At 39.7% G+C, this 27,007-nt stretch overlaps 1 protein-coding gene across 2 annotated transcripts in view; it reads left to right on the top strand.

Moving 5' to 3' along the window:
- Positions 1 to 27,007, top strand: part of Gfpt1 (glutamine--fructose-6-phosphate transaminase 1) — a 54,862-nt gene that overhangs the window by 8,822 nt on the left and 19,033 nt on the right. For both annotated transcript variants that reach the window (XM_042273579.2, XM_042273577.2), the window contains exons 2-12: positions 194 to 301; positions 3,438 to 3,545; positions 4,298 to 4,423; positions 6,785 to 6,843; positions 8,413 to 8,547; positions 10,499 to 10,560; positions 11,175 to 11,254; positions 16,610 to 16,715; positions 18,346 to 18,509; positions 19,391 to 19,486; positions 24,918 to 25,015. In XM_042273579.2, coding sequence (XP_042129513.1) covers positions 4,309 to 4,423; positions 6,785 to 6,843; positions 8,413 to 8,547; positions 10,499 to 10,560; positions 11,175 to 11,254; positions 16,610 to 16,715; positions 18,346 to 18,509; positions 19,391 to 19,486; positions 24,918 to 25,015 — 915 coding nt within the window. In that variant the 5' untranslated portion in view covers positions 194 to 301; positions 3,438 to 3,545; positions 4,298 to 4,308. The remainder of the gene's footprint in view (positions 1 to 193; positions 302 to 3,437; positions 3,546 to 4,297; positions 4,424 to 6,784; positions 6,844 to 8,412; positions 8,548 to 10,498; positions 10,561 to 11,174; positions 11,255 to 16,609; positions 16,716 to 18,345; positions 18,510 to 19,390; positions 19,487 to 24,917; positions 25,016 to 27,007) is intronic.

Raw genomic sequence — 27,007 nt, 5'->3', positions numbered from 1 at the left:
TTTTTGTTAATCTTTTATGTTTACAAGATGATCCCCTTTGAAAAAGTTCCATAGGCTCTAAATAATTTGAGATGAGGGTTTATTTCTTTTCTAAAAAAGGAATCTAGCTGTATATTTTTGCATAGCCTAAACATAATTATATCAGATTTGATTCATTAGAGTTGTCCATTAAATATTTATTTCTTTTTTGCAGGTATATTTGCCTATTTAAATTACCATGTTCCCCGAACAAGACGAGAAATCTTGGAGACCCTAATCAAAGGCCTTCAGAGACTGGAGTACAGAGGATATGATTCTGCTGGTATTTTCTTTAAAAATATACTGTGGGGTTTGCATTGATTCTTGAATCTAAATAGTATTTTTATTATTTTTAGGAGGCTTAACTCTGTGTTTGCTTTGTTGTTTTATAAATCCAAGTCTGAAGAAATTTTTCCTTTCATCATGTCTAAAGAGTTTCCTTATGTCATTTCAACAGTGTTATTATTTATGTGGCTGTTACTTCTCAGTAATTTCCTTTATGAAGAAGTTACTATAGGACTGGGAGTGTGGCTTAATTGTTAGCATACTTGAAGCCTTGGGTTTATCCCTAGCACCACACAAACTGGGTTTGTGGTTCCTACCTGTAATCCCGGCACTGAGCAGGTTGAAGCAGGAAGATGAGTTCAAAGTCATCCTTAGATACATATTAAGTTTGAGCCCAGCTTGCAGGAGACTTTGTCTCAAAAAAACAAAACAAAAGTTGACTGTAAAACTTTTGACAAAAGACATTTTTATGGAAACAAGTTGTAGAACACCTTACCCTATAAATTATCCGTTCTTTTTAATTTTGTGTGTATGTGTACATGAGTGCGGGTGCTAGAGTTACATGGGTGTGAGGAACTAAACTCAGGTTTCCTGCAAGAACAGTGCTTAACCTCTGAGCCATCTCTCCAGGCCCTGTAAGTCCATTTTTCTTTCATTTCTTTTTCTTTCCATGGATTCATGCTATGTCATTTAAATATGAAAAAAAAATTTCTTTTTGTACGGGAGATTGAACTTTATGGTCTTGTACATGCTAGGTAAGCACTCTGCTACTGAGTGATCTCCTAAGTCACGATTCTTCTGTTTTATATAAATGACAAGTCAAGTAGAAATTACTTTCTAGCAGCGTCAGTCTGACTTTTAGCTCCCTGTGTTGGGGTCCACTGGAGCTCCCATTCCATGGTTCCTAGAATGACTCATGAATCTCAGCAAAGAGTTGAACACATAGCTCTGTGATTCCCTACAGCAGAAGAATCCAGAGCAAAACCAGGAACAGGAATGGGTGTAGGATGAAGTCTGCAGGAAAGCAGGCCCTAGCTTCCTGGAGGCCTTTGAACAGGCTATGCTTAATTTTCCTAGCAACAGGGTATGATGGTACATGTGGATGTTGTCTACTAGCTAAGCCCCTGATGACTCACGGCCCAAAGCACCGTTTGCCTAGCACCTAGCAGTCGCCCATCCCAGAGGGACACACTGTTTTCATGAACAGTCCATGCACAGGAACTAGGCTCACCCTTTCAGGTGGTAGGAATCCCTCTGAAATATAAGATCCTAGATGCCAATCCAGGGCCAACCTTGAAAGTCTTTCTAAGGATATCAGTGTTGGTTTCTCATTTCCTGTTTTAGGGGTACTGGGAATGGAAGCCAAGGTCACAAATGCTGTGACAGTGCTGAGTAATACCAAGCCTTGTTCCTTTGTTGTTCAAATTCTCCACTTTTAGCTTTTCCAACAACATAGCTTCTCATATGGATGTTGATTAAGTTTTCTGTCAGCTTTGGAGGCTCCTTTTCTTATGTCTATTGTGTAAATAGGAATGCTCTTTAAGATTTTTTTCATTTTTTTACTTATTTATTTGAGATTAGGTCCTGCTCTATAGCCCAGACAGACCTTTTCTCCTAAGTGCTGAGATTACAGACATGATCACTACTCCCAGCCACTGAGATTGCTTCCTTACCACACTTGCCTTTGTATTTTTATGATGAGATGACTTCATCAACCCTGTACATTGTGATTCATAATCTATGTATTTTGTTTAAGTTTTGAGACAGTCTTCTTTGTAGACCACACTGGCCTCAAACTTGGCATCCCCCTGCCTTAGTCTGTGGAGTGCTAGGATTACAGGTATGTGCTTCCTGAGTTGCAGATCTGTGTTTCCAGCTGCCTTCTGGAAGTTTCTTCCAGGGTAGACCACAGTATAATGGACTTTGCAGGTTCATAATTGAAATGGACACTGTGGTCCTCACTGCATACCTCATTCTGTTCTATGTCCTTTCTATCAATAATCATTCTACAGATCCCTTGAACCCAGGGCAGAACGGTGTTTAGGACCTTCTCACTTCCATCCAGGCCCTTGTGTCTCTCTCATTCCTCTTCATCCCCTGTTTAAATCAGACCACGTTCTCTAGTTCTGCTTTGTTGCAGCTGTAATGTCCTCTTTCTTCCTTACCTCTGTGCCGTCCTCCTCTCTGCCATTTTCGGAGTATTTGCTGATTGTTCTTGCCATATTATTTCCTTAGATTTCAGGGTCTATCTAAGGAAGTTTTTCAAGTTCCTTGGTAACTTAAGTAAAATTTCAAGAGATGCTTTCCTGACTGTCACTGGTTTTCCCCTTCAGAGGGGAGTGTCTCTCTTCTGCAGTTCTCCATTGTGCCTTTGGCACTTTTCCACGGTTTATAACTTATATAGCAATTGCTTGTTTTTGTGTTTGTTTGTTTTTGATTTTTTTTGACACAGGTTTTCTCTGTGTAACCCTGGCTGTCCTGGATCTTGCTCTGTAGACCAGGCTGGCCTTGAATTCACAGAGATCCACCTGTCTCTGTCTCCTAACTGCTGGGATTAAAGGTGTGCATCACCACTGCCTGGCAGCAGTTGCTTGTACAAGTAATAATTTTGGTAATCATTATTCTTTCTCTGTTTTCTGAACAGACTGTTAGACAAGAATTGAGCTCTTCTAACCCCTTCCCCGACCTCCTTTCTCTGACCCTCTTTTCTGATGCTGGATTTGAACCCAAAGCCCCATGCATGCTAAATAAGGTCTTTACCACTGAGCTGCCCCCCCCCCCCCATTTTCATTTTTTGTTTTAAACAGCTGTCAATATCTCAACACATAATAGATTTTTAGAAAATCTACTTGGTAAATGAAGTAACTAGATGAATATATAATTCCGTTCCCCCCTTTTTGGTTTGTTTTTTTTCCAGACAGGGTTTCTCTGTGTAGTTTTGGTGCCTGTCCTGGATCTCGCTCTGTAGACCAGACTGGCCTCGAACTTATAGAGATCCACCTGCTGAGTGCTGGGATTAAAGGCGTGTGCCACCACCGCCTGGCCATTATTATTATTATTATTATTAGCCTCATTGGTACTCTTAACAACCAATTTCTAAGTTTTGCTTTCTCATCTACCTCTTGCTAATTTAGGTGTGGGACTTGATGGAGGCAATGACAAAGACTGGGAAGCTAATGCCTGCAAAATCCAGCTCATTAAGAAGAAAGGAAAAGTTAAGGCACTAGATGAAGAAGTTCACAGTAATGTATTTAGTTTGATTTTTCCTGTTCTCCCCTATTTTGGGACCCATTTTGAGGAAGACTTAAAAATTGAAGAGAAAGAAGAAAAGTAATTTTGTTAAATGCTTGGGTTTAAATTGTCCCTGAGCTTCAAAAATGATCATAGCAACCAGGAAGGAAATTATGTGCAGTGGGTTTAGGGACAGCTCCGACCTCTAAGTGAAGAAGATTCAGAAACGCCATCCTAAGAATGGACTTCACATAGGTAGCCTGTTCATTTGTCTCCACTTGGCATGGTTTTTACTTTGCTTGATAATGACCCCAAATGCAAGATGCTGATGGTTGTTTGCTGATCTGCCAGAGAAGCCACAAGGTGCTTCTTGTGAAGGGAGGGAGTGAAAGTTCTTACTTAACAAGGAGAGAAGAAAAATGAAATCTGAGTCTGCTAAGAGGTATGGTAAGGATGAACCTTCTATCTAAAATTGAGAAGAAAAACAAATTGGTGCTTGTTCTGCTGTCACATCTCAAGCAGAAAATGCAACGGCCAGAGGCCACAGACCACAGTTAGTAGTTCATTAAGGTGGAAAACATAATGACATTGTGTAGGAAAACACATGCTCCTGTAGAGCTCTGTACCGTCTGCAGTTTCAGGTATCCACTGAGTATCTTTAAACACAAACCTTGTGGATGAGAGGGCTGGTATAGTTATATTTAATATAACTCACATCTATAGCATTATCAAATACTAGAGTTTTAAATTTTATCTTCTACAGAACAACAAGATATGGACTTGGATATAGAATTTGATGTACATCTTGGAATAGCTCATACCCGTTGGGCAACACATGGAGAACCTAATCCTGTTAATAGTCACCCTCAACGCTCTGATAAAAATAATGGTATGAATAGCTTATGTGTGCTTTGATATGATTTTAATGGGCCAGTAATGGGAGGAGAATCAAGGTGCTTATGTTGTTATTTTAATTACATTCTCATCTGGAAATTTCAAGACATATTCAGAGAATGTACAAAACTTGATCCCATCACCAAATTTCAACAACCCTCCATGTATAAGTTATTTTAGGATTCCAGTAATAAAAATTGGTAACTCTTCAATATGCCAGTCTTTTTCTTGTAAGTTAATGTATTGTTTATCTGTACGTTTCCTGTAGTCTAGGTGTTGCTAATTATATCTAACCCTGTTATGTTATTTAATGTTTCCCCATTCAATTTTTTTGTTTGATTGTTTTTTAAATGGTCTCACTCTGTAGATTTGGCTGGCCTTGAACTTGCATTGATCCTCCTTTCCTTGCCTCCCAAGAACTGAGGCTATAGCTGTGTGCCATCATGCCCTGCTAAACAGACCTGTTATTTTTATTTTTCCAGCCCTGGGCAGTGAACCCAGGGTATATTGATGCTAGGCAAGTGTCTACCATGAGCTGTATCTGCAGCCAGTATTTCCACCTGGATGTTCACAGTGTTTGTCATGGTAGGCGTGGGGATTACTGCAGAGATTATAGGGATTGTCAGATGCAGTAGTGTAGTGCCTCAGGGCCTCTTTCAGTTTTGCATTTAGGTGTGTCTCTAAGGAGAAGTTTCCATCAACTGCTTGGTCGTCCTGAGAAATAGCTTGTATAGGGAAGGCAGGGTGAATGCTTGATTATTTATTTACCATCTTTTAAACATTAAGTGATTCTAATGTTATCCTGAGCAATGTTTTTTTTTTCCATTATTATAAACTCATCATAATTTTTTGGAGTGTCTTCAACAAAGTTGATTTTTGAGTTGGCATACAAAAAGTGGGTTTCCTAGTTACGTTCATACATACGTCATTACACGTCCCACACTGCACTCCGTCTTTACCCTTTCTTGCTCCCAAATAGTTCATGAGACTGAAGTGCTATGCTGCACTCCTGAGGCACCTCCGAGCAGTTTGTGGTAGATACTTGATTTATTTCAGTATACTGAGGTAGGCCTCTGTAGTGCTGCAGCACTTTTCCTGTTTTGCCCCAATGGGAGCTTATTCGAGTTGGTTCCTGTTTCTTTTTGAAATGATCTCAGTAGGCTCAATAGTCTTGATTACTTTCTGTTTTTGAGACAAATGTGAGATCTTTAGGTATACTGAGAACATTTTGAATACTATAATAAAATTAGATTGGCATTAGGTGTGGTAACAAATGCCTGTTCTGATTACACACAAGGCTGAGGCAGGAGGTGTGCTTAAGTCTAGGAGTGCAGGCCAGTCAGGGCAACAAAACCATTGTATTTAGTAATGATTATTCTTTTTTGTTGTTGTTTTGACAGGGTCTCACTATGAGGCTCTGGCTGGCCTGGAACTCACTATGTAGGCCAGGCTGGCCTTGAACTCAGAAATCCTCCTGCTTCTGCCTTCTGAGTGCTGGGATTGAAGGCATGTGCCACCACACACCCAGTTATAATTGTTCTTTTGATCTGTGAATTTAAAGCCACACTGTGTGGATACTGTCATGGCTGCACATAGTACTGTTAACTCTTGGCTAGCTATTTTTAACATTTTTCAGTCATCATTTAATAAAAAGAGATGAAATTGATCTCTCAGGATTATATTTATTTGCTCTTGGAATGTTACTTTGATATTTTCGTGTGACATTCTAGAAGTCATCTGGACCTTACACAAATCAATTTATAGAACTTGAATAAATGAACAGACACTGAGTATGGTCAACTAGAGTAGTGTTCTGCAAGTGAGGAAACAGGCCCAAGAGACTTTCTCTGCTTCTTTCATTCCCTAGTGTTAGGCTAGGTGTTTAGTGTAGCAGAAAGCAGACCTGGGCTATTTCCTCATGCACATGCCCACCAACACTGTGTGCATCGGCACGGAAGCAGTGCTCTTGAATTGCTCCATGGCAAGCCACAGTAAGAAGCACATGACACAGGAGGACACCCAGTAGTATACTGATTTTTTTGACTTGAGAAGAATCTATTCGTAGACCAGATGTGGTGGTATATGCCTGTAACCCTAGCACTTGGGTGACAGATGCTGGGTGATTTCCACTAGTTCAAAGCTAGCCTGGCCTACATAGTGAGACCTTGTCTCAAAAGTAAGAGACAGCAGGGGAGGTAATTTAGTGGCAGAGTGCTTGCCTAACATGAATCCAGGAGGTCCTGGATTCAAACCCCAGCACCACTGCCAGAAACAAAACCAAAAATCTATCCACCATGATAGCTAACCATAGCATTCATCAGACTTCTTATATTGTCAATACTTTTATCTCTTCTAGAATTTATTGTTATTCATAATGGAATCATCACCAACTACAAAGACTTGAAAAAGTTTTTGGTAAGTAAAGTGACCCCAGAAGACACCATCTTTGAGAATACTTGTGAGAGTCAGGGATGTGCAACATTAGACTGCTCAAGTCATAACCAAGATAATCACAGGGTGTGTGGTTTATTGTATTTCTCTTTGTTGACAGTGGAGCACTTCTGATTTCTTGTGGGGCGTTTGAGGGCTAGCTATGTGCTGTACTGAAACAGTAGCTCCTCAGCATGCTCTGTTGAGTGTCTGCAGGGATGAGAACTATCTGTATGTAGCATAGTGGGAGCTGTGCATATGGGACTACTGAACTTCTGTGACAGAGAAACTGGAGTTTCAATTTTTTTTTTTTTTTGGTTTTTTCGAGACAGGGTTTCTCTGTGTAGCTTTGCGCCTTTCCTGGAGCTCACTTGGTAGACCAGGCTGGCCTCGAACTCACAGAGATCCACCTGGCTCTGCCTCCCGAGTGCTGGGATTAAAGGCGTGCGCCACCACCGCCCGGCTGGAGTTTCAATTTTAAGTTAAAGAGCTGTATATAACCAATGGCTCGTCATTGGACAGTTGAGAATCACCAAAGAATTGTTACTCATTATGAAACTACTATTTTGAATATTATACATTCCACTATTTTAATTATTTATGATTTAATTCATATGAGGTATATATGTTAAGTGTATTGAGTTGTACTCAATAACATTATTCTGTTTCTTTATAATCAGACTTTAATTTTGATTAAAATTAATTTTGTATTAATTGAATAATTATTAAATTTATTATTATAAATTAATTTTAATTTAAATTTTGTGTAAATTCAGTATGACATCTAAACAAGTTAGTAATTAGGAAGATTGTAGGGAATGGGGAGATGGCTCAGTTTGCCTCTGAAACCTGACGACACTGAGTTCATTACCTGAAACCCACACGGTGGAAAGAGAAAACCGGTTCCTCAAAGTTGTCCTCTAACCTCCAAACACACACTGTGACACACACTTATGCCTGTACTCACATACCAAACATGCACACACATAATATATGTGCACACACACAATTAGAAACTCATTTGGTTTTTGAGAGAAAAAATCTAGAAAATATTTGCATGGGGGCTAGAGATATGGCCCAGTAGTTAAGAACACTTGTTGCTGCCCGGTGGTGGCGCACGCCTTTAATCCCAGCACTTGGGAGGCAGAGGCAGGCAGATCTCTGAGTTCGAGGCCAGCCTGGTCTACAGAGCTAGTTCCAGGACAAGCTCTAAAGCTATACAGAGGAACCTTGTCTTGAAAACAACAACAACAACAACAACAACAACAAAAACAACAACAAAGAACACCTGTTGCTCTTGCAGAGTACCTGGATTTGATTCCCATCATCCACATGGTATTTAACAACTGTTTGTAACTCCAGTTTCAGGGGATCTGTTGCCCTCTTCTGACCTCCAAGGGCACCAATCACATACATGCACAGACATTTATGTAGGCAAAACATCCACACATAAATCTCGTAAAAAAATTTAAAAGGTTAACATAAAGGAACCGTTAAAAAATCTTTGAACATTGCATTTATTTAAATGTCTTTTTTCTGTTTCTCTACTTGCAGGAAAGCAAAGGCTATGACTTTGAATCTGAGACAGACACAGAAACCATTGCAAAGCTTGTCAAGTACATGTATGACAACTGGGAAAGCCAGGACGTCAGTTTTACTACCTTGGTGGAGAGAGTTATCCAACAATTGGTACTAAACCACGCTTTTTAAGATTAGTACGTCAGGATTGAGACAGCGACTCAGCAATAAAGCACTTGCAAGTTTGAGGACAGAGTTTGGATTCCCAGCACCCACATAAATGCTGGCTGGATATGGAAGCCTCTTTGTAGTTCCAGCTCCCAGAGGTGGAACTGGACTCTGGAGCAAGCTGTGTGGTTGGCTGCACTAGCTGAGTCAGCAAATTCTGGGTTCAAGTGAGAGACCTTACCTAAGTATATAAGGCACAGAGCAACCAAATAAGATAACCAGCATCAAACCTCTTGCCTTTACCTACACTCACATATGTGCCTGCACACCCACATCTATAACCACAACCATGTGTGTTCACACACATGCAAAATAAAGTAATTTATGCTAGTGTTAATTTCAGGTAGCTTCTTAAAATGAGGTTTGATGAGCAGGAACTATGCTGATTCACTTTTTTTTTTTTAAATTATAGACACTAGACAGCTTTATTTGTAAGGTGTTTTATTGTTAGTATCTGTGTGTGTGTGTGGTGTGTAAGTGAAGGGCAGAGGCTGGTGTTGGGTATCTTATTAAAACTGTGTTGTGCCCAGCTTTTTATGTGGGTGCCAGGGAACTGAACTCACGCTTGTGTAACAAGCATTTTACCAACTGGGCCATCTCCTGGCCCCTATGCTGGTTTCTTTGAGTGTTTTTTAGGCTTCTATTGAAAACACACACACACACACACACACACTGCAGAGAATTTTGAGAGACTGTTTGAATTACTTGCTTTCCTGAGTTTGCCGTTCCATTTACTTCACAATAGCTGTATTCTAATTATTTCACTATAGTTAAAGGTTGAAAAGTAAGTTTGGGCTGGCAAGTTGGCTCAGTAGGCAAAAGCACTTGCTGTGCAGGCCTGACACCCTGAGTTTGATCCCTAGAATCCACAGCAGGGGAGAACCAACTTCAGAAAAGGTGCCCTCTAACATCTTATGTCTTACCTTTCTTTTAAAGACTCCTCTTTTTTTTTTTTATTTTTTTTTTATGGTGGTAGTGGTGGTGGTGTGTGTGTATGCATGCACCTGTGTGCACACATGTGTAGAGTCAGGTATCAGTATTAGTGTCTGTGGCGGCCAGAAGAGAGGATTGGACCTTCTGAAGCTAGATGTACAGGTGGTTGTGAGCTGCTCCATGTGGGTTCTGGGAACCAAACTCTATAAGAGCAGTACTGCTTTTAACAGGGAGCTATCTCTCATTTATTTATTTGTTTGTTTATTTATTGTTTGATTTTTTTGAGACAGAGTTTTTCTGTGTAACAACCCTGTCTGTCCTGGAACTCTCTTTGTAGACCAGGCTGACCTCGAACTCACAGAGATCCTCCTGCCTCTGCCTCCTAAGTGCTGGGATTAAAGGCATGTGCTACCACCACCTGGCTTCTCCATCCCATTTAATAATTATGAATGTGTGTATTTGTTAAGCCCAAGAGTGAGGGCAAAAAGAGTGGAGGTTAATAGTGGAATATGATGATGAGGGCCAAGGATGGGTTTTGGTTGTGGAGCTTGGGATCTTTGCTAATTCTGTCCTCCCTGAACAAATTAGTAGTCTGAGAGATATGTGTCAGTTGAGAAATGTGCTACGAACACAGTTGACTTTCCAGTTGGTCTGCCTTTAGAAGCAGTATTTGAAAGTAAGCTTGGTGATAAAGGTTAGTTTTTTCACATCAGAGCTCAGGAGACAATATCTACCTAAAATGTAGGCTTGGATGTTAGGGAGACCTTGCTGCAACATCTAAAATGGAGACTTGTTTAAAAATAAAAAATAAAAAAACAAACAAACAAAAAAAAAAAAAACCTAGTTCAAAAGAGCACTAGTGTGAACAACAAGTGTCCATGCAGAAGCCGGTATGTTTTAAATGTTTTTGTTTGATAATTATTACTAAGAAGTATTGCTGATATTTCCTTTTCCTCCATAGGAAGGTGCTTTTGCACTTGTGTTTAAAAGTGTTCATTTTCCTGGGCAAGCAGTTGGCACAAGGTACAGTAGATTGAAGACTAACAGTGACATGCACTTTGACACATTTGGGTTACAGGATAATTTCCAGTTGCCTGTGAATGGCCATTTACTGTTGTCTTAGAGGTTTGGCTGTGTTTGTTTCTCTACACTCCTTCTTCCTTATACCGCTCTTTAGCAGTATCTCTTAGTAAAGCAAATCCATTTTGTCATTGTGATTTGTCTTGGTGAGCACAATGGCTCTTTATGAATTTGAGTATGGAATATCCTTTAATTTCAGCTCCAAAGCATTAACTTTCTCCATATTTTTTGAAACATGTGCCAGATTCCTAAGTAATTGTTTAATAGCACTGTATTTTAAATTGTCCTTTTAATATGAAGTGGAACATTCCATTCAATTGTACACATACACCAATATATCCTCAGGCATCCTGCCTTCAGATTAAAGGTATCCTTCTGTTAGCAGACCTTAAATGTTCTTACTGCTCTAAGAACTTCATGGTCATTTCTAAAATAAATTATTTTAAGAGCATCATTAAATTTCAAATTAAAATGAATTTTGAATTCATACTTAAATTTTATATTGTTAGTGCATTATTTATGAAAAAGGTTTGATTGTGATTCATCTTGCATTTCAGGCGAGGTAGCCCCCTCTTGATTGGTGTGCGGAGTGAGCATAAGCTTTCTACGGATCACATTCCGATTCTGTACAGAACAGGTAAGCTGTTGCCTTACATTGTAAGGCAGTGCAGCTCTGAGAACCCTGTTCCATACGCTGCGGTAAATGCTGTTTGGTTAGATCTGTGTGTACATGTGCATACAATTACATAGTTCTATCTAGACATAAAAAGCTTGTTGTGAACACTCTGACAAGAAGAATTTTTCTCTGTTGTGCATCCTTAGCTAGGACTCAGATTGGATCAAAATTCACATGGTGGGGATCACAGGCAGAAAGAGGTGGGAATGCACTCTGCATGGATGGAGGGATTTCACCTGCTTCCCTTCATTTACTAATTCTTTGTTTTTGAAGTGAACTGAGGCTCTAAAAATGCTTATTTTATGGGGAAATGTTTTGACATTTTCCTTTTGCAGAATATATTTTGTCTGTTTGCTTTTGCCATTTTGAAAGTTGCGTTATTTAATAACTGTTTTATTAAAATGAGAGGTTTGAGGACTATTTCAAATCTCAGGCCTTTTTTCCCCTCCTGTTTGGAAATCATAGAGGATGCATGCTGTGATTAGAGAGGGAACATAAGTGGCTGCTTCCTGAGTGGTTTGGCCTCACTTTTAACTAAACTAGATTTAAATGGGCTTTATTTAGTGCATGACATATTACTTTTAGATTTTGATTGGTTTTATTTTAATTTGGAGTCATACTTTAGTATTCATATTTGGGGGTTTATTATTATTTATTGGTCTTGGGGTGGCATTCAAACCCATAGCCTTATATACACTAGTCAAATGTTCTATCATTGGCTTGTATCCTCAGCTCCTCAGTTGTCTATTTTTTTTTAAGATTTATTTATTTTTTTTAATTACATGTAGACATGTATGTCTGCATGTGGGTTTGCACATGAGAGTGAAAGTACCTTGGGAGGCCAGAGATACCAAATCCCCTGGGGCTGGAGTTATATATGGTTGTGAGCTGCCTGATAGGGGTTCAGGAATCCAAACCTGGGTCCTCTGAAAGAGCAGGAAATACTAGGAACTGGTAAGCCATTCCTCTAGCACCAATTTCTTTCCTTCTTCCTTTCTTTTTTGAGCGGAGCTTGAAACAGGGTCTTGCATAGCCTACACTAACCTCAAACTTGCTATGTAGCCAAGGCTGACCTTTAACTCATAATCCTGTCCATGTCTCCTGAGAGCTGCAGTATGCCCACACATGGCCAAAATTGAGTTTTTAGTATATCTTTATGCAAACTCTCAACCATTTTATTGAATTACACAGAAATAGAAAACAACACTGTACTTTTTGTTTGTTTACGTACTGCTAAGAACTTTCTATGTGTAAGTAGGAGAATGCTTGGTTCAGAAAATTGAAACCTTAATTATTAATATGTAATTCTTGGCTTTGTGAATAACAGTTACCAAAGAATGCTGAGCCTGTTCATCTTTGGATGACTGCTTTCATGTTTTACCTGGGAAGAAAATGATTTCCTTAACCTTGATGATACTCATTTTTTTTTTCTTCTGTATTCTTTCCCAGTCCATTCCAGAAGGAAGACTAGTCTACCAATGATAACACACAGTCTGGTTTCACAGTTCTAGATTCCTATAACAGTACTGCTTGTTGTGTGTCATGAATATTAACTTGTAGGCTATTTTAGGTGGCTTTTAGAAATAATAATTAAAAGAAATTGAGTGAGTTCTTTAAAAATTGGGACAAACATTTATCCTGGGAGATGACACTTGATACCTATGTTTCTCTGGTTCTAGTAGGTAGATGGTGTGTAGCTCAGTACCATGCTGTCATGAGAATGGTCTTGGTGGGAGGACTGTAGAGAGAGCTTTGGGCTGGCTTTAGGCTTTTGCCTTTGTCTCCAGTTTAAAGTCACCTCTTCTCAGTTGAACAAGAGAATTGCCAAACAAAGAAGAATTTTATAGATATTTGTAGGTAGTGATGCCTCAGCTTCTTTTAAATATTTCAGTCAGATATACTTCTGTTATCTTACCAGTGAAGTTACAAATATTTGGAGTTATACTCAACTTGAGCACATTTTAGAAACAAACAAAGCTCGTTGTATTTTTTAAATGTTGGTTCTGGGCTTTACTTCTCCTTGTTTTTCAATTTAGATTGTGTGTGTTGAGACAGTCTTACTGTATAGTTGAGGTTGAGGTTGGCTTTAAACTGTTGATTCCCTGACTCAACTTCCAGAGTACTAGGATTAGAGGCATGTCACACCTGTGACATGAATCTTTTTAGAAACAAACAATTCAGTGTATTTTTTTTAAAGTTATTAAAAAGTTTTTGAGGTTTTATTTGTGTGTGTGTGTGTATGAGTGTTTGCCTGCACATATGTCCATGTACCACATGCATGCAATACCCGAAGAGCCCAGAGAGGATATTGGATCCCCTGGCTCTAGAGTTACAGATGGTTGTGAGCTACCTTGTGGATGTTGGAAATTCAACCCAGGTCCTCTGGAAGAGTACCCAGTGCTGTTAACCAATGAGACCTCTCCCCAGCATCCCACTATGTAGCTCTGACTGGCTTAGAACTTGCTATATAGGACAGGCTGGCCTTGAACTCAACAGAAATCTGCTAGCTTCTGCCAACTTGAGTGCTGGATAAAAGTTATGTGCCACTAGGCTCCTTGATTTAAAATTCACTTTTTGATGGATAGTTTTAAGATTTTTGCCAAAGGCAAGTAGCTGTTAAATTAGCACTGCAATGGCGTCCCTTGGATCTATGCTTTTGTGAGCAATTGCTACCTTTTGATAGTAGTATGTCAGTGAATACTTACATTTTGAAGTTTGACTATCTTCTCTGCTTTTGAGTTTGACTGGGAAGTACTATTTTGGCTTCATGCTTAAATCATTCTAGATAACCACAGATGAACCTTTGGATATATATTTCTAAGAATAATTACCTAGTCATTGTACATACATTTTAGAGGCTAAGATACGAATTTTTACAAGTAACTTGTGGTATTCTGTGGCTATTCTGCCCTTGGTTTATAAAGCTCTGCTATGCTCTGGCTTTTGAGAAAGGACATAGCTGTTCCTGGTAGCCCAGTTTGGCCTCAAACTATGTAGCTGAAACTGGCTTTGAACTAATCTTCCTGCTTCTGACCTCCCAGGTACTAGGACTACAAGCATGGCTTTACCTTAGAGAATTTGTCATACCAGCATCCTTTCTCATTTCTGTGTTAGCTGTGAATTAGCAAAAAAGAAAAAGAAAAACAATTATTACTGATAAATTCAGTACTAGGATTAAAAAGATACTAAAAATGCACTACTGAGAAAGGAGAGATTCTTGGCTTATAGCATTTCCTGTGACTGGGAGTAGGTGCCATATTTATAGCATGTCCTGGTTAAAGTGGCTTATGCTTTGCTTTTTAATTACATTTATGTACTCGTGTATGTGTATATATGCTGTGCGCATACTACAGCGTATGTGTGGCAGTCAGAGGATAGATTGTGGGAGTTAGTATTCTCCTTCCACCATGTGGGACCTGGGGATTGAACTTAGGTCTTCAGGCTTAGTGGCTAGTGCCTTTACCTGCTGAGCCATCTCATCAGTCCTCTTTGCTTTGATTTTAATTGAGTATTCTATGTAGCTGGAAGTTTCTCTGGTCCTGCCCAGCCCTGCAGTCAGGACAAATCTCTCCTACCTGTGTCCTGCAGCCACTTGGTCCCAAGTAAACACGCAGAGGCTTATATTATTTACAATCTGTATGGCCTATGGGTCAGGCTTCTTGCTAGCTAGCTCTTATAACTTAACTCAACCCATTTCTAATAATCTGTATGTTGCCACGTGGCCGTGACTTTACCAGACTGCTGGCATCTTGTTGCTCTTTGGGTGGCAGGCTGGCGTCTCCTCTCACTCTCCTTTCTTCTTCCATCTCTTTAGTTCGAGTATCCCACCTAACCTTATTCTGCCTTGCCATTGGCCAAACAGTTTTATTTTTCAACCAATCAGAGCAACACATATTCACAGCATACAGAAAGACACCCTACAGCAATTCTAGGCTTGACTTGCTGTGCTTACATGCTGTTAAAATCTCAAGAGATTTTATTAAAAAAATTAACTTGGCACTAGTCTGCCTTTATTTTTCATTGTACCATATTGATTATGTTTTTTAGTGTTTTTTTATTTAAACATTTTATTTTATATGTATGAATGTTTTGCCTGCATGCATATATGTGTATCACAAGTGCACCTGGTCCCCAGGGAGGCAGAAGAGGAAGTCTGAGCTCTTGGAATTGGAGTTATGGACAAATGTGAGCTACCATATGGGTGCTGAGCCAAACTTGGGTCCTTTTGCAATAGCAATGAGTGTTCTTTATTTTTGTCTTAGGGTTTCTATTGCTGTAATAAGACACCATGACCACACAGCAACTCTTTTTTTTTTTAAACTGGTTTTTTTTTTTTTTTGGTTTATTTATTTATTACGTATACAGAAGAGGGTGCCAGATCTCATTACAGATGGTTATAAGCCACCATGTGGGTGCTGGGAATTGAACTCAGGACCTCTGGAAGAGTAGTCGGTGCTCTTAACCTCTAGCCATCTCTCCAGCCCCCCTTAACTGGTTTTTTTTGAGACAAGGTTTCTCTGTGTTGTTTTGGTACCTGTCCTGGATCTTGCTTTGTAGACCAAGCTGGCCTCAAACTCACAGAGATCCTCCTGCCTCTGCCTCCCCATTACTGGGATTAAAGGCATGCGCTACCACTGCCTAGCATACACAGCAACTCTTATAAAAAACATTCAATTGGAGCTGACTTACAGTTTTAGAGGATTAGTCCGTCATCATCATAGCAGGGAGCATGGCAGCATGCAGGCAGACATGGTGCTGGAGAAGGAGCTGAGAGTTCTTCATTTGGATCACAGGCAGAGAATTGGCTTGAGCTTCTGAGACATCAAAGCCCACCAACCTAGTGACTCACTTCCAACAAAGCCACACCTACTCCAACAAGGCCACACCTCCTAATAGTGTCAACCCCCTAAGGACCAAGCATTCAAACACATGAGTCTGTGAATGCCATACCTATTCAAATCACCACAATCTCTGAGCTATTTTTCTAGCTCTGCAGCCTCTAGATTTTTAAAAGTTATCATTAATAAATTCTTATCAATAAATTCTTTTCTACCTGAAAAGAATCGACATTTTAGAGTTTACCATGCAGCACTGTTGTCTGCCATGCAGTCTTTGTAGCCGCTGTTTCACTGCACTTCCTGTCTTCTCTTACTGGCTTAGTGCATGGAAATCCAGAGAGCAACCTCAAATTTGACAACTACTGAATTTGTTTGTGTTGCTCTTTCTTCCTTTTGGTGTTGACTTTATGAACAGTTATGCCTGTTTCTAAACTGTAGCATGATTTTCTTGCTGACTTATGTTATCTCTGTGCTCTAGGCAAAGACAAGAAAGGAAGCTGCAATCTCTCCCGTGTGGACAGCACGACATGCCTTTTCCCTGTTGAGGAAAAGGCAGTTGAATATTACTTTGCTTCCGATGCAAGGTGAGCTTCCTTCATTGAGTCAAGATAATTTTTAGGAAAACTTTCCCATACCATGAATGTATTTGCAAAAGTCTAGGTGCTGAGACTAGAACCTCTGACTCCTGTATGCCAAGTAAGCAGTCTCCTACTAATGATGTCTTAGCTCCAGAATTCTCTCAATTGAGAAATTAGAGGTCATCTTGTTAGACATGGGACCATAAGAACACCTTTTCTACCCCTTCAAAGCATGTTGGTCACTTTACCAAAACAAATATATTCTTAGAGACCTATTCTAATGTATTTACTTTGGAGTATCTGTTTGTTTCTTTATTTTGTTTAATTTCCAAGAGATGTACCCAAGTATTATAGGAAGGAGGGATGGCTTTTCTAGCAGTTATAGTTGCTGAGACTGTAGTTTAGGTCTCATGTGGATATTATAGCTTTTACATTTAGAGTTGACTTACAGCATAATGCTTTTACAAAGGAAGACTGAAATTTTAAAAGGAAATGCTGTGGAATATTTAGAGGCATTGGTAATTCGAATACTGTAGGAGTAGGGATGAAATAGAACCTCTCAGATACTTGATTCATTCACTGGGACTGAAAATAAGAGGGAATAAGAATGAGAAAATTGTACCACTTAGTACTTCCCGGAGTATATTATCTGAGTGAGAAACAGACTTTACTGTTTTCTAGATTTTGTAAACTTGTCTTTGCTGTCATTAAGTGGGTTTGCTACACAGATTTGATAGTCATGACCTATACTAGAAACTGCAGGAGCATATTGGCTTTTGATTCTTTCTTAATGCGTATTGAGCAATGCCATGTGCTAGCCTCAGGAGAATGGTGAGATAAAATACTGTTTGCTTTGCCATAACAGAGGAGATAACACTTGCCTTTAACAAGATCATTTAATCCCTCATGAGTAGATCTTTTTTTAAGGGAATGAAGCTCCAACTGAGCTAAGGGATGGTCAGGAGCTAATTAGATGAAGGGCTGGGGGAAGAACATTCACTCTGTACAGGTGACACACCTGTGATTTTGGGAAGGGTATCAAACTGCTTAGTAGAACAGAGGATGCTCAATGGGACATTTGAGACAATTTGAAGTTTTCCTGAGAGCCAGCAGGAGCTGAAAAATGATTTGTTGGGTGAAGGAAAATTTTTGATTAGCATTACCTTTTGATGTTGACTTGAACAGAAAAGGAGAACAGGTAGAGAGGTAAGAGAAGTAGTGGTAGTTAGGAGGGTGTTGCAGAAGCCAGCCAAAGAGCTGGTGGCAGCTTGTGTTCATTAGTGACAGTGACATGGAACTGTTCAGAAATAGGGGTTAAAATGACAGGCTTAGTGAGAGCTGGAATGAGATGGAAATAGCCATGCCTTCTGATTTTTCTAATTGGTTAGGTTGCTGTACAAAGGTTTACTTTATTATTATTATTATTATTATTATTATTATTATTATTATTATTATTATTATTAACACAATGACCACATCCTCAGTATGGCTCTGAAGGTAGTGAAGGCATTGGCAGTTAACATGTGGTGTAAGATGAAACTTGGTGTTTGAGCTTTGTCTGGTGTTCTAATGATAGCTTTCTTGGTGACAGTGATCCTTGGTTATTGATGATAACATCTCCTTGACTGTTTTGTAGTGCTGTGATAGAGCACACCAATCGTGTCATCTTTCTTGAAGATGACGATGTTGCAGCAGTGGTGGATGGCCGTCTTTCCATCCATCGAATTAAACGAACTGCAGGAGATCATCCTGGCCGAGCTGTGCAAACCCTCCAGATGGAACTCCAGCAGATCATGAAGGGTGAGTATCTTGTGATGTTAGGACTTGGGATGCTTAAAGAAAGGAAGCATTCTACTTCCCGCCCTGCTTATGAAGCTTCTAGATGATGAGTGGATGGTTAGCCCAGGAAAAAGGCTGCCTCTGTAGAAATTATCTGCTAGTGTTAGAACAGTTCTTGAAACTAAGTCATGGTTTGTTTTTAACTTTGTAAAAAGGAGATAGTACCATATGTTTAAAGATGCTTTCTAAGGGTGAATATGGCTCATGCTCTGTTCAGTACTATTCTTGTATTCTCTCTGTGCTTCAGCCTTCTCATGTATTAAGAGGGGAAAATAGAATCCATCTCATTAACTTTGTGTTGAAGATCAAGAAGGCTGATCTGAATAAAGCTCTTAGAACAGTACCTGATATGAGTGTATCCTACATAATGTGTACTGCCATTAACAGTTAGGATTTTTATTCTCCTTTCTGATTGGGTTGTAGTAGGAATTATATTGTAGAACTACTGTCTGCAAAGTCCCATGAGCCACACTATAATCCATACCAGGAAGTACATACTGATCTTACTCGTAAGTAAGGAATTTTTGCAGTTGACATACTAAAGGATAGCTTGATGAGTCTGAACTTAAATTTGACTCAAAAATTATCTTATGCCCTGGTTTTTGTGTAACTATGCATTTTAGCTACTAAGTAAAGAAAAGTGGCTTTCTTCCTTGTTCATTTTCATGTAGAGTAAAACACTCATGCAAGCTTCTAGGACGCTAACCTGATTTCTTTACTGCATGACCTTTTGTTTCATCTATCAAGATTATGTTGAAAAGAGATAGACTTGATTGTGTACAGATTTCATATCCTTTAGCTCATTTACTGTTGTTTTAATTATGTAATTTCTATTTTTGTAGGCAACTTTAGTTCATTCATGCAGAAAGAAATTTTTGAGCAGCCAGAATCTGTTGTGAACACAATGAGAGGAAGAGTCAATTTTGATGACTATACTGGTAATGGTATTTACTACTTCTTCACCCCAGTCTCTTGTAGGAGTGCCATTAGCCACTGGAAAGTTGATTGTCCTTTACGTAGATCTGTGGAACAGCTGGGATTGCCAGACATCAAAGTGTGATTGCACCTCAGGTTGGAGTCACAGTAGTCAGACTCAGAGACAGGTGCTGGGATGATGGTGAAGAGTCATGATTTATTTCTTAGGTAGTTTCCCCTGGAGATGACGAAAAGTCGTAGAGTTGGATAGGAGTAAGGGCCCAACAGTGTGAATGTGTGTAATCCCACTGAATGGCATATTGAAAAATGGTAAAGGGGGGTGACGGTCACATCCTGGGTTCCTGCTGTGGCTGTCAGGGATAGTTCTTTGCATGTCTTGGACATTGTGGATTCTGAAAAGAACCTGTCTGCTTGCTCAGGTTACATGAATCAGCCAGGCTAGATTTCTTTCTGAATTTTTTCCTTCAGATTTATTTGTTTTATGTGTATGAGAGCTTTGGCTACCTGTATGTATGTGTGCCTGGTGTTTTTGGAGGTTAGAAGAGGATGTCAGATCCTCTGGAACTGGAGTTGCATATAATTGTGAGCCATCATTTGGATCCTGGGAACAGAACCCAAGTCTTCTGTAAGAACAGCAGGTGCTCTTAACCACTGAGTCATCTCTTTAGCCCCTAGGTTTCTCTCCTAAGTAAGCAAAAGCATGAACTTCTGCAGAGGTCTTTCTTGCAGAGGTTTGCACCTAACTCCATGTTTAAGGGAGAAGTCAAAGTGCAACACTAGTCTCTAGAACATACAGGAGCTTACAGACATCTTATGGCCGTAAACTTAGTCTTCATCTTATGTCATAGGAGTAGACTATAGTAAAGTTTCTGTTGTAGTCTTGCCCTCAATATTTTAATCATGTGGGTGTGGAGAGATGGCTCAGAGGTTAAGAGCTCAGAGGTTAAGAGCACTGATTGCTCTTCCAGAGGTCCTGAGTTCAATTATCTGAGTTCAACCATCTATAATGAGATCTTGTGCCCTCTTCTGGCCTGCAGGGATACATGCACACAGAACACTGCATACATAATTAATAAATACATCTTTAACAAAATATTTTAATCTTGTGTAAAGGAGATCATTATACAATTAACAATTTCAAGAAAAGTAAAATATCCTAGCACTAGAAAATGCTTAAAGTTTAATACTGAATTTAGGAAATATGAAGAATGAGTCTGTTTGTGGAAAGGGATATTGGGATGAAGGAAGGCCTCATGAAATATGGAAGATATAAATAAGTGGGTGACAGATGGGAACACTCAGCTGGCTAGAAGAGCATTAGCTAAGGACATTGGTGGGAAAACCATTAGGAGGCTGTTTATGGATTCCAGATCTAGTATTTGAAGAGCTATAAAAGAAGGGGAGAGGAACTGTCCTGAGGAGGGGAGAGCTCAGTGGAGGTGCTTCTGTTAAAGAGCTGAAGAGCTTTAAAAGACTGGGGGCCAGTCTCCAGGGTACAGAAGGAGTGAGAGCCTGGGTTATAAACATATATCAGTAGGATGTTGATCTGTCTGGGACACAATGAGAAGAGAAAGAGAGGGATGCAGGAGAGAGACAGGAGCAAGACAGTGAAGACCCATATCTATGTGAGCAGGGAGACTCAGGGAGGACCAGAAAACAGTGCTGAAAGGACTTGTGGAAAAGGATTTGTTTGTTAAGGGAAGAGACTGACTTTGAGAACTTCATGTTTTGTTGTCCTGTGCCTCCACCCTGCATCCAAGGGATCAAAACTAGGGTCTTGCATATACTAAACGTGTAGTCTACCACTGAGTTAGACCCTCAGCTCTGAGACATTTACTGTTTTAAAAACTCTTACATGTATTACGTGTATACAAGTTGTCTGATATAAATGGGATAACAGTTGTCTTATGTTTTTAGGGTGAAGACATCAGGGCTCTGTCTGTTTAAATGTCTTGTCAAAGGTCACATTCATGGAGCCAAACTTGTCTTCATGTGTGTGTGCTCAGTGTTCTTCCTGAGTACTACCCGCCATCTCCCAGGTTTTCTTGCTCTTTCCATTAGTTATGGCTTATGTCATCAAAATTAGTTTAAAGCATTATCCAGATATAATGACACATGTGTGGAAGGCTGAGGCAGGAACATCGAGTTTGAGACCCACCTGGTTTACATAGTGAGAATCTGTCTCTCTCACAGACTGTATATAAGACATTTCAGACCTTGGAGCACTCCTAAGATTATCCTAAAAGCTATCAGGGAATTTGCTAGGACCAAGTTTAGGAAACATGGTATTTAGCTAACCACATCTTAACCTGCCTGCCATTCTTGATCTCCATCTGCAGTGTTAGCCTCTCTGGTAGACTCTGCTCTTTTGGGAGGTGGGGTAGGCTGGTAGGTAGCCCTGAATGCCTTGGAACTCACTTTGAAGAACAGGCTAGCCTCAGACACACAGAGATCTACCTACCTCTGCCTCTGGAGTGCTGGAATTAAAGGTATGCCCCCACCATGCTAGTTCGTCTGTTTTTATATTGAGTTTCCTAACTTGCTTTTGTATGACCCCACCCCAGCCTTCAGCAATTTTTTTCCTGTTGTATAGCCATACATTTGGTTTTGAATGAGTTTATTAAGTATATGGCAAGCAAAAGTAAAAGAATAAATAGAAAATGATGGATACATTGTTGATAGAACAAAATACCAAATTGGGCATTCAAAACATCTAGCAGAAACTAACTGGGAAAACCTCTTAACTCAGTTACTTGGAGTCTAGTCTGAGTAGAATGGTTCCTCAAGTGAGTGGAGGCTTCTCATGCTGCCCATTGAACCATCTCCAGCCTGCTTTGCTAATTAAAAAAGAGAGAGATGAGAGAATGTTGCTGCCATCATCTTCAGAGAGATGATGATCCGAAGGGATTTCAGGAGAGGGATGTGGTAGGTGGGCAGAGATGGGGGTGTCTAAGCAATCCAGGAAATGCCAACATTGGAACTGGAGCAGTTAGGTAGGTGGCAGTGACAAAGACTGAGATAAGAGTGGGCTTGTATACAAACAGTACTGCAGTGTTGGTACATTGATACCACATTAAAGAAACCTGGGGGTGGAGCACAAAAATGCATCAGTGTTGCATTAAGGAATAAGAACTGAAACTTCCTCTTGGAGTAGTTTGACCAAGAAAGAGCTCAAATTTGAATTCTCTGCTTCTCTCCCTGTGCCTTCCATTCGTGGTTACTGGCATGTTGGTAGCATGTCTATTCTACCAACGGATGAATGGTCTGTCCCTGTTGCTTCTCTGTTGTGTCTGATCTGTCTGTGTGTTGTGCTGTCCCTAACAGAGCTTTGCTCTCTATTGAACAACACAGAAAACATGGTATGGGAAAGAAATGAGGGATTCTTTATAAAATTCTTTGAGTTTACAAGGAAAGAAGTTGCTTTATTGACCCAGAACAGCACTCAAAACCTCAAACAGATCTATATGCACACGTTGCTTCCAACATTTATGTGTTTTTAGTTTAAGCTTGCTTTCAACCTGTTTGCTGCTTTTGGCAAACGATTACCACAGCACACATGCATTATTCTGGGTCAGGGGCATGGAAAGTACACAATTTAAGATTAACACTGTGCATTTAGCTTAAGTTGTAAAAGCTGATTGTATGAGAAATCAAGGCATATTAATGTTGGTGATGTTGTTCTCTTAAAGGCAGGTTGAGCAGGCTGAGCATACAGCAGGGTAGCAGGTTGAGTGTACAGTCTTAAATGATCTCAATGCAGATGATTAATTTGCCTGTAGGGTCTGGCAGTAATTCAGTCTCATTGAAGACAAGAAGTATTTTTTGAAAAATGTATCACCATATTTTGGAGTTTGTAGAAATAAACATAATGAAGATAGTTTTCTAGGTAGCTTTACTGAAGTATAATTGGACATAATGAAAATAATCATTTTGTATGTGTGATTGTACATACCCACATTTAACGTGCTCTCTCTCTCTCTCTCTCCCTCTCTCTGTGTGTGTGTGTGTGTGTGTGTGTGTGTGTGTGTGTGTGTGTGTGTGTGTGTGTACTTATGTGCATGTGCTTATGTGGAAGCCAGAGGCCAACCTTGGGTGTTGTTTCTCAGGCTTATTCCACTTTGCTTTGTTTTTGTTAGTTTGTTTATTGAGATAGGTTCTGTCACCGAGTCTTGGCATTTGTGGATTAGGCTAGTCTGGCTGGCAGTGAGCCCCAGGGATCCTTCTGTCTCTCTCCCCAGTGCTGGGATTATAAGCACATCCCATCATGCCCAGATTTTTACATGGATTCTGGGGATCAAACTCATGTTTGTGTGGCAAGCACTTTATGAATTAGCCTATGTTCCCACCCATACATTTATCATTTATTTTCTTACTTTGATTTGTTTTATGTATATATGTAGGCACATGTGTCATAGCATGCAGGTAGAGGTCAGAGGACAGTTTGTAGGAGTTGGTTCTCTCCTTCTATCATGTGGGTCCTGGGAGTAGAATTCAGGTCATCAGGTTCGGCAGCAAGTGCCTTTACTTGCTAAGTCATTTCACCTACCCAAATTCATCATTTAAAAAAATTACTATTTTTTAAAAGATTTATTTATTTTATATAGAGGCATGTTTTGCCTGAATGTAGGTATATGCATTGTGTGCATGTGCATTCCTGGTGTTAGAAGATGTCAGAGCCTCTGGAACTGGAGGTACAGACAGTTGTAGCTGCTGTGTGGGTCCTGGGGACTGAACCCAAGTCCTCTGGAAGAGCAGCAAGTCCTCTTGACCACTGAGCCATCTCCAGCCCCAAATTCATCATTCTAAATGTAACATTCTGTTTTCTAAGCCAGGTTCTTGCTATGCTGCCTAGGTTGCTCTTGAATTACTAGTGTCAAATGGCTCCATTGCCTCAGCTTCCTAGTAAGATTCTGGGTTTTGGCAGAACTTCGTAACAGTCATAATCATGACCTCAACAGAGTCAAGATATAGAACAGCTCTATCATTCTGGAAACTTCCTTATGCCCCTGTTGTCTTCTCTTCAAATCCAGCTTTCAGTGCCAGCACACCTACTGGTTCTGTCCCTATAGTTTTTCCTTTGAGGTAACTTTTCATCTCAGAGAGGGATGGAAAGTGACTTGAAATGAATCAATGCCTGTTTGACTCCTTGGTGGTTGAGTGAGGTGTGTGCAGATTTGGTGAGGGACCAGTTAAGATGTGCACTGTAGGGCTGGAGAGATGGCTCAGCCGTTAAAGGCTAGGCTCACAACCAAAAATATAAGATGTGCACTGTTAATTTACATAACTACAGCAAAATATTCTTCCAAAAAGGAATATGAATTGCTTAAAACAGTAGTATTAATTTTTCAGATTAACAATGGATACTTATGAAATGGATTTTCTGTTTTATATGGTTCTTTCCTAAATAATTATATACACAAATTTCTATTTCAGTGAATTTGGGAGGTTTGAAAGACCACATTAAGGAGATCCAGCGGTGTCGGCGCTTGATTCTTATTGCTTGTGGCACAAGTTACCACGCTGGTATGGCAGTAAGTAGCCTCTTTACATTTTAGTTATGTCATATCGGAATCAGGATATCTGCAGATCAGTAGTATTTCTAGTAACATACCATGTAAAACTGTCTTTAAAACTTTAAAAATTATTTTTGTATGCATGTATGATACGTGTAGGGAAGCATGAATGTGAAGGTCGGGTTAGCTGTGGAGTAGGTTCTGTCCTTCCACCTTTATGTAGGTTTTGAGGATTCATTCCGGTCTGCAGGCTTGTATGACAAGTCCCTTTACCTATTGAGCCTTCTTGCTTTAGCCTCGTAAAGCTATCTTTTGTTAAAACATGTTATTGTGTCGTTTTTTTACATGACATTTCAGGGAAGGGACAGAGGGATTCCTAGTTGCTTGAATTATTTGTTAATGGAAGATACACTATACAAAGTCTTTACATATACACATAGGCTGCTTTTGATTGACATCATAACCAGAGAGGGAAGGGGCTTTGTACTGTTGTAAGTAGCCCACGGAGCATGCCTTCTTATAGTCATTAAGTGTTTTGTTGAGACCAAGATCCTCCTTCCTCAATCTCTTAATATGGCTTTTGGGGTTTGCTTATTTTCTTAGAATTGCCCAATAGACTCAGACAGATGGCCAGGGACTTCTGTGAGTCTCAGCAGGGTTTGCTTTACAGGTACATTTCTGCAAAGAAAGGAAGTCTGCTTATTAACACACTTAGTTTTTGATTGTTTTGAATTTTAGATTTATTTGTTTTATTTTATGTGTGTGAGCATTTTGCCTGCAAGTATGTCTGTGTACCAGACATACTGTGTGTGCCTGATGCCCTTGCAGGTCAGAAGAGGGCATTGGCTCTCCTGGAATTACTGATGGCTGTGAGTTGCCCTGCTGGTAACTGGACCTGAGTTCTCTGCAAGAGCAGCTGATGCTCTTGACTACTTAGCTATCTCTCCAACCCAGACTTTATTAAATTAGCATTTAGAAGCTGAAAGTCCTGTGTTAGGGACTTAACATTGATTGTCAGTAAAGAAACTGGGACATGATAGCCTCTTAATAAATTGGATCCAGCTCTAGTTTTTTCATAAGAAAGTAGATTACACACTGGCATACACAGGTCTCTTGCACTCAGTTTCTGCTTTAAGATTGATTTCCAAAGTTCATGTAAATTTTTTATTTGCTGTGGCACAAATATTTATCTTACCCTGTGGGATCTAATTTTTCTTTCTTTCTTTCTTTCTTTCTTTCTTTCTTTCTTTCTTTCTTTCTTTCTTTCTTTCTTTCTTTCTTTCTTTCTTTCCTTCCTTCCTTCCTTCCTTCCTTCCTTCCTTCCTTCCTTCCTTCCTTCCTTCTTTCTTTCTTTCTTTCTTTCTTTCTTTCTTTCTTTCTTTCTCTTTTTCTCTCTCTCTCTCTCTCTCTCTCTCTCTCTCTTTTTTTTTTTTTTTTTTTTTGAGACAGGGTTTCTCTGTAGCCCTGGCTGTCCTGGAGCATACTCTCTAGACCAGGCTGGCCTCAAACACCCAGAGATCCAGCTGCCTCTGCCTCCCAAGCGCTGGAATTAAAGATATGGGCTGCCACTGCCCGCCGAGTTAGGTTAATTTTTAATATCTGGTAGGTTGTTAGGTTTGTTTGTTTGAAGATAAAATTCCAGTGTAATAATTTGTAATCTAGGGGGAAATTTTTTGCTTACATTTATTTGAAGGAAAACATTTAGCTTGTTAGTGTCAGTATCTAATTTATGAATAATTATAAATAAATTACACCATTAGAAAAGTAATTAAAAGTAAGAGCATTTAATTTTCAGATACTTGGCATTCATGTTATGTAATACTGTTAGTGTTATTATCATGTTGCTGCAATGTTGTGCCAGACTAGAATCATTCTAGAACCAAGCACAACAAAGCAATTCTGTTTCAGTTTGTGGGCAAGTAAAAGTTGCAGAGCTGTGGAGTAAGGGCAACTTAGCAGGAGTTTTGGGGTTTAAAGCTCTCTCTCCCACCCTCGCTTTCTCTCTCCCTC

Source organism: Peromyscus maniculatus, chromosome 3, assembly GCF_049852395.1.
Source record: "Peromyscus maniculatus bairdii isolate BWxNUB_F1_BW_parent chromosome 3, HU_Pman_BW_mat_3.1, whole genome shotgun sequence".
NCBI lineage: Eukaryota > Metazoa > Chordata > Mammalia > Rodentia > Cricetidae > Peromyscus > Peromyscus maniculatus.
The sequence above is the reverse complement of the archived record's forward strand: the minus strand, read 5'-3'. Positions and strand labels throughout refer to the sequence as shown.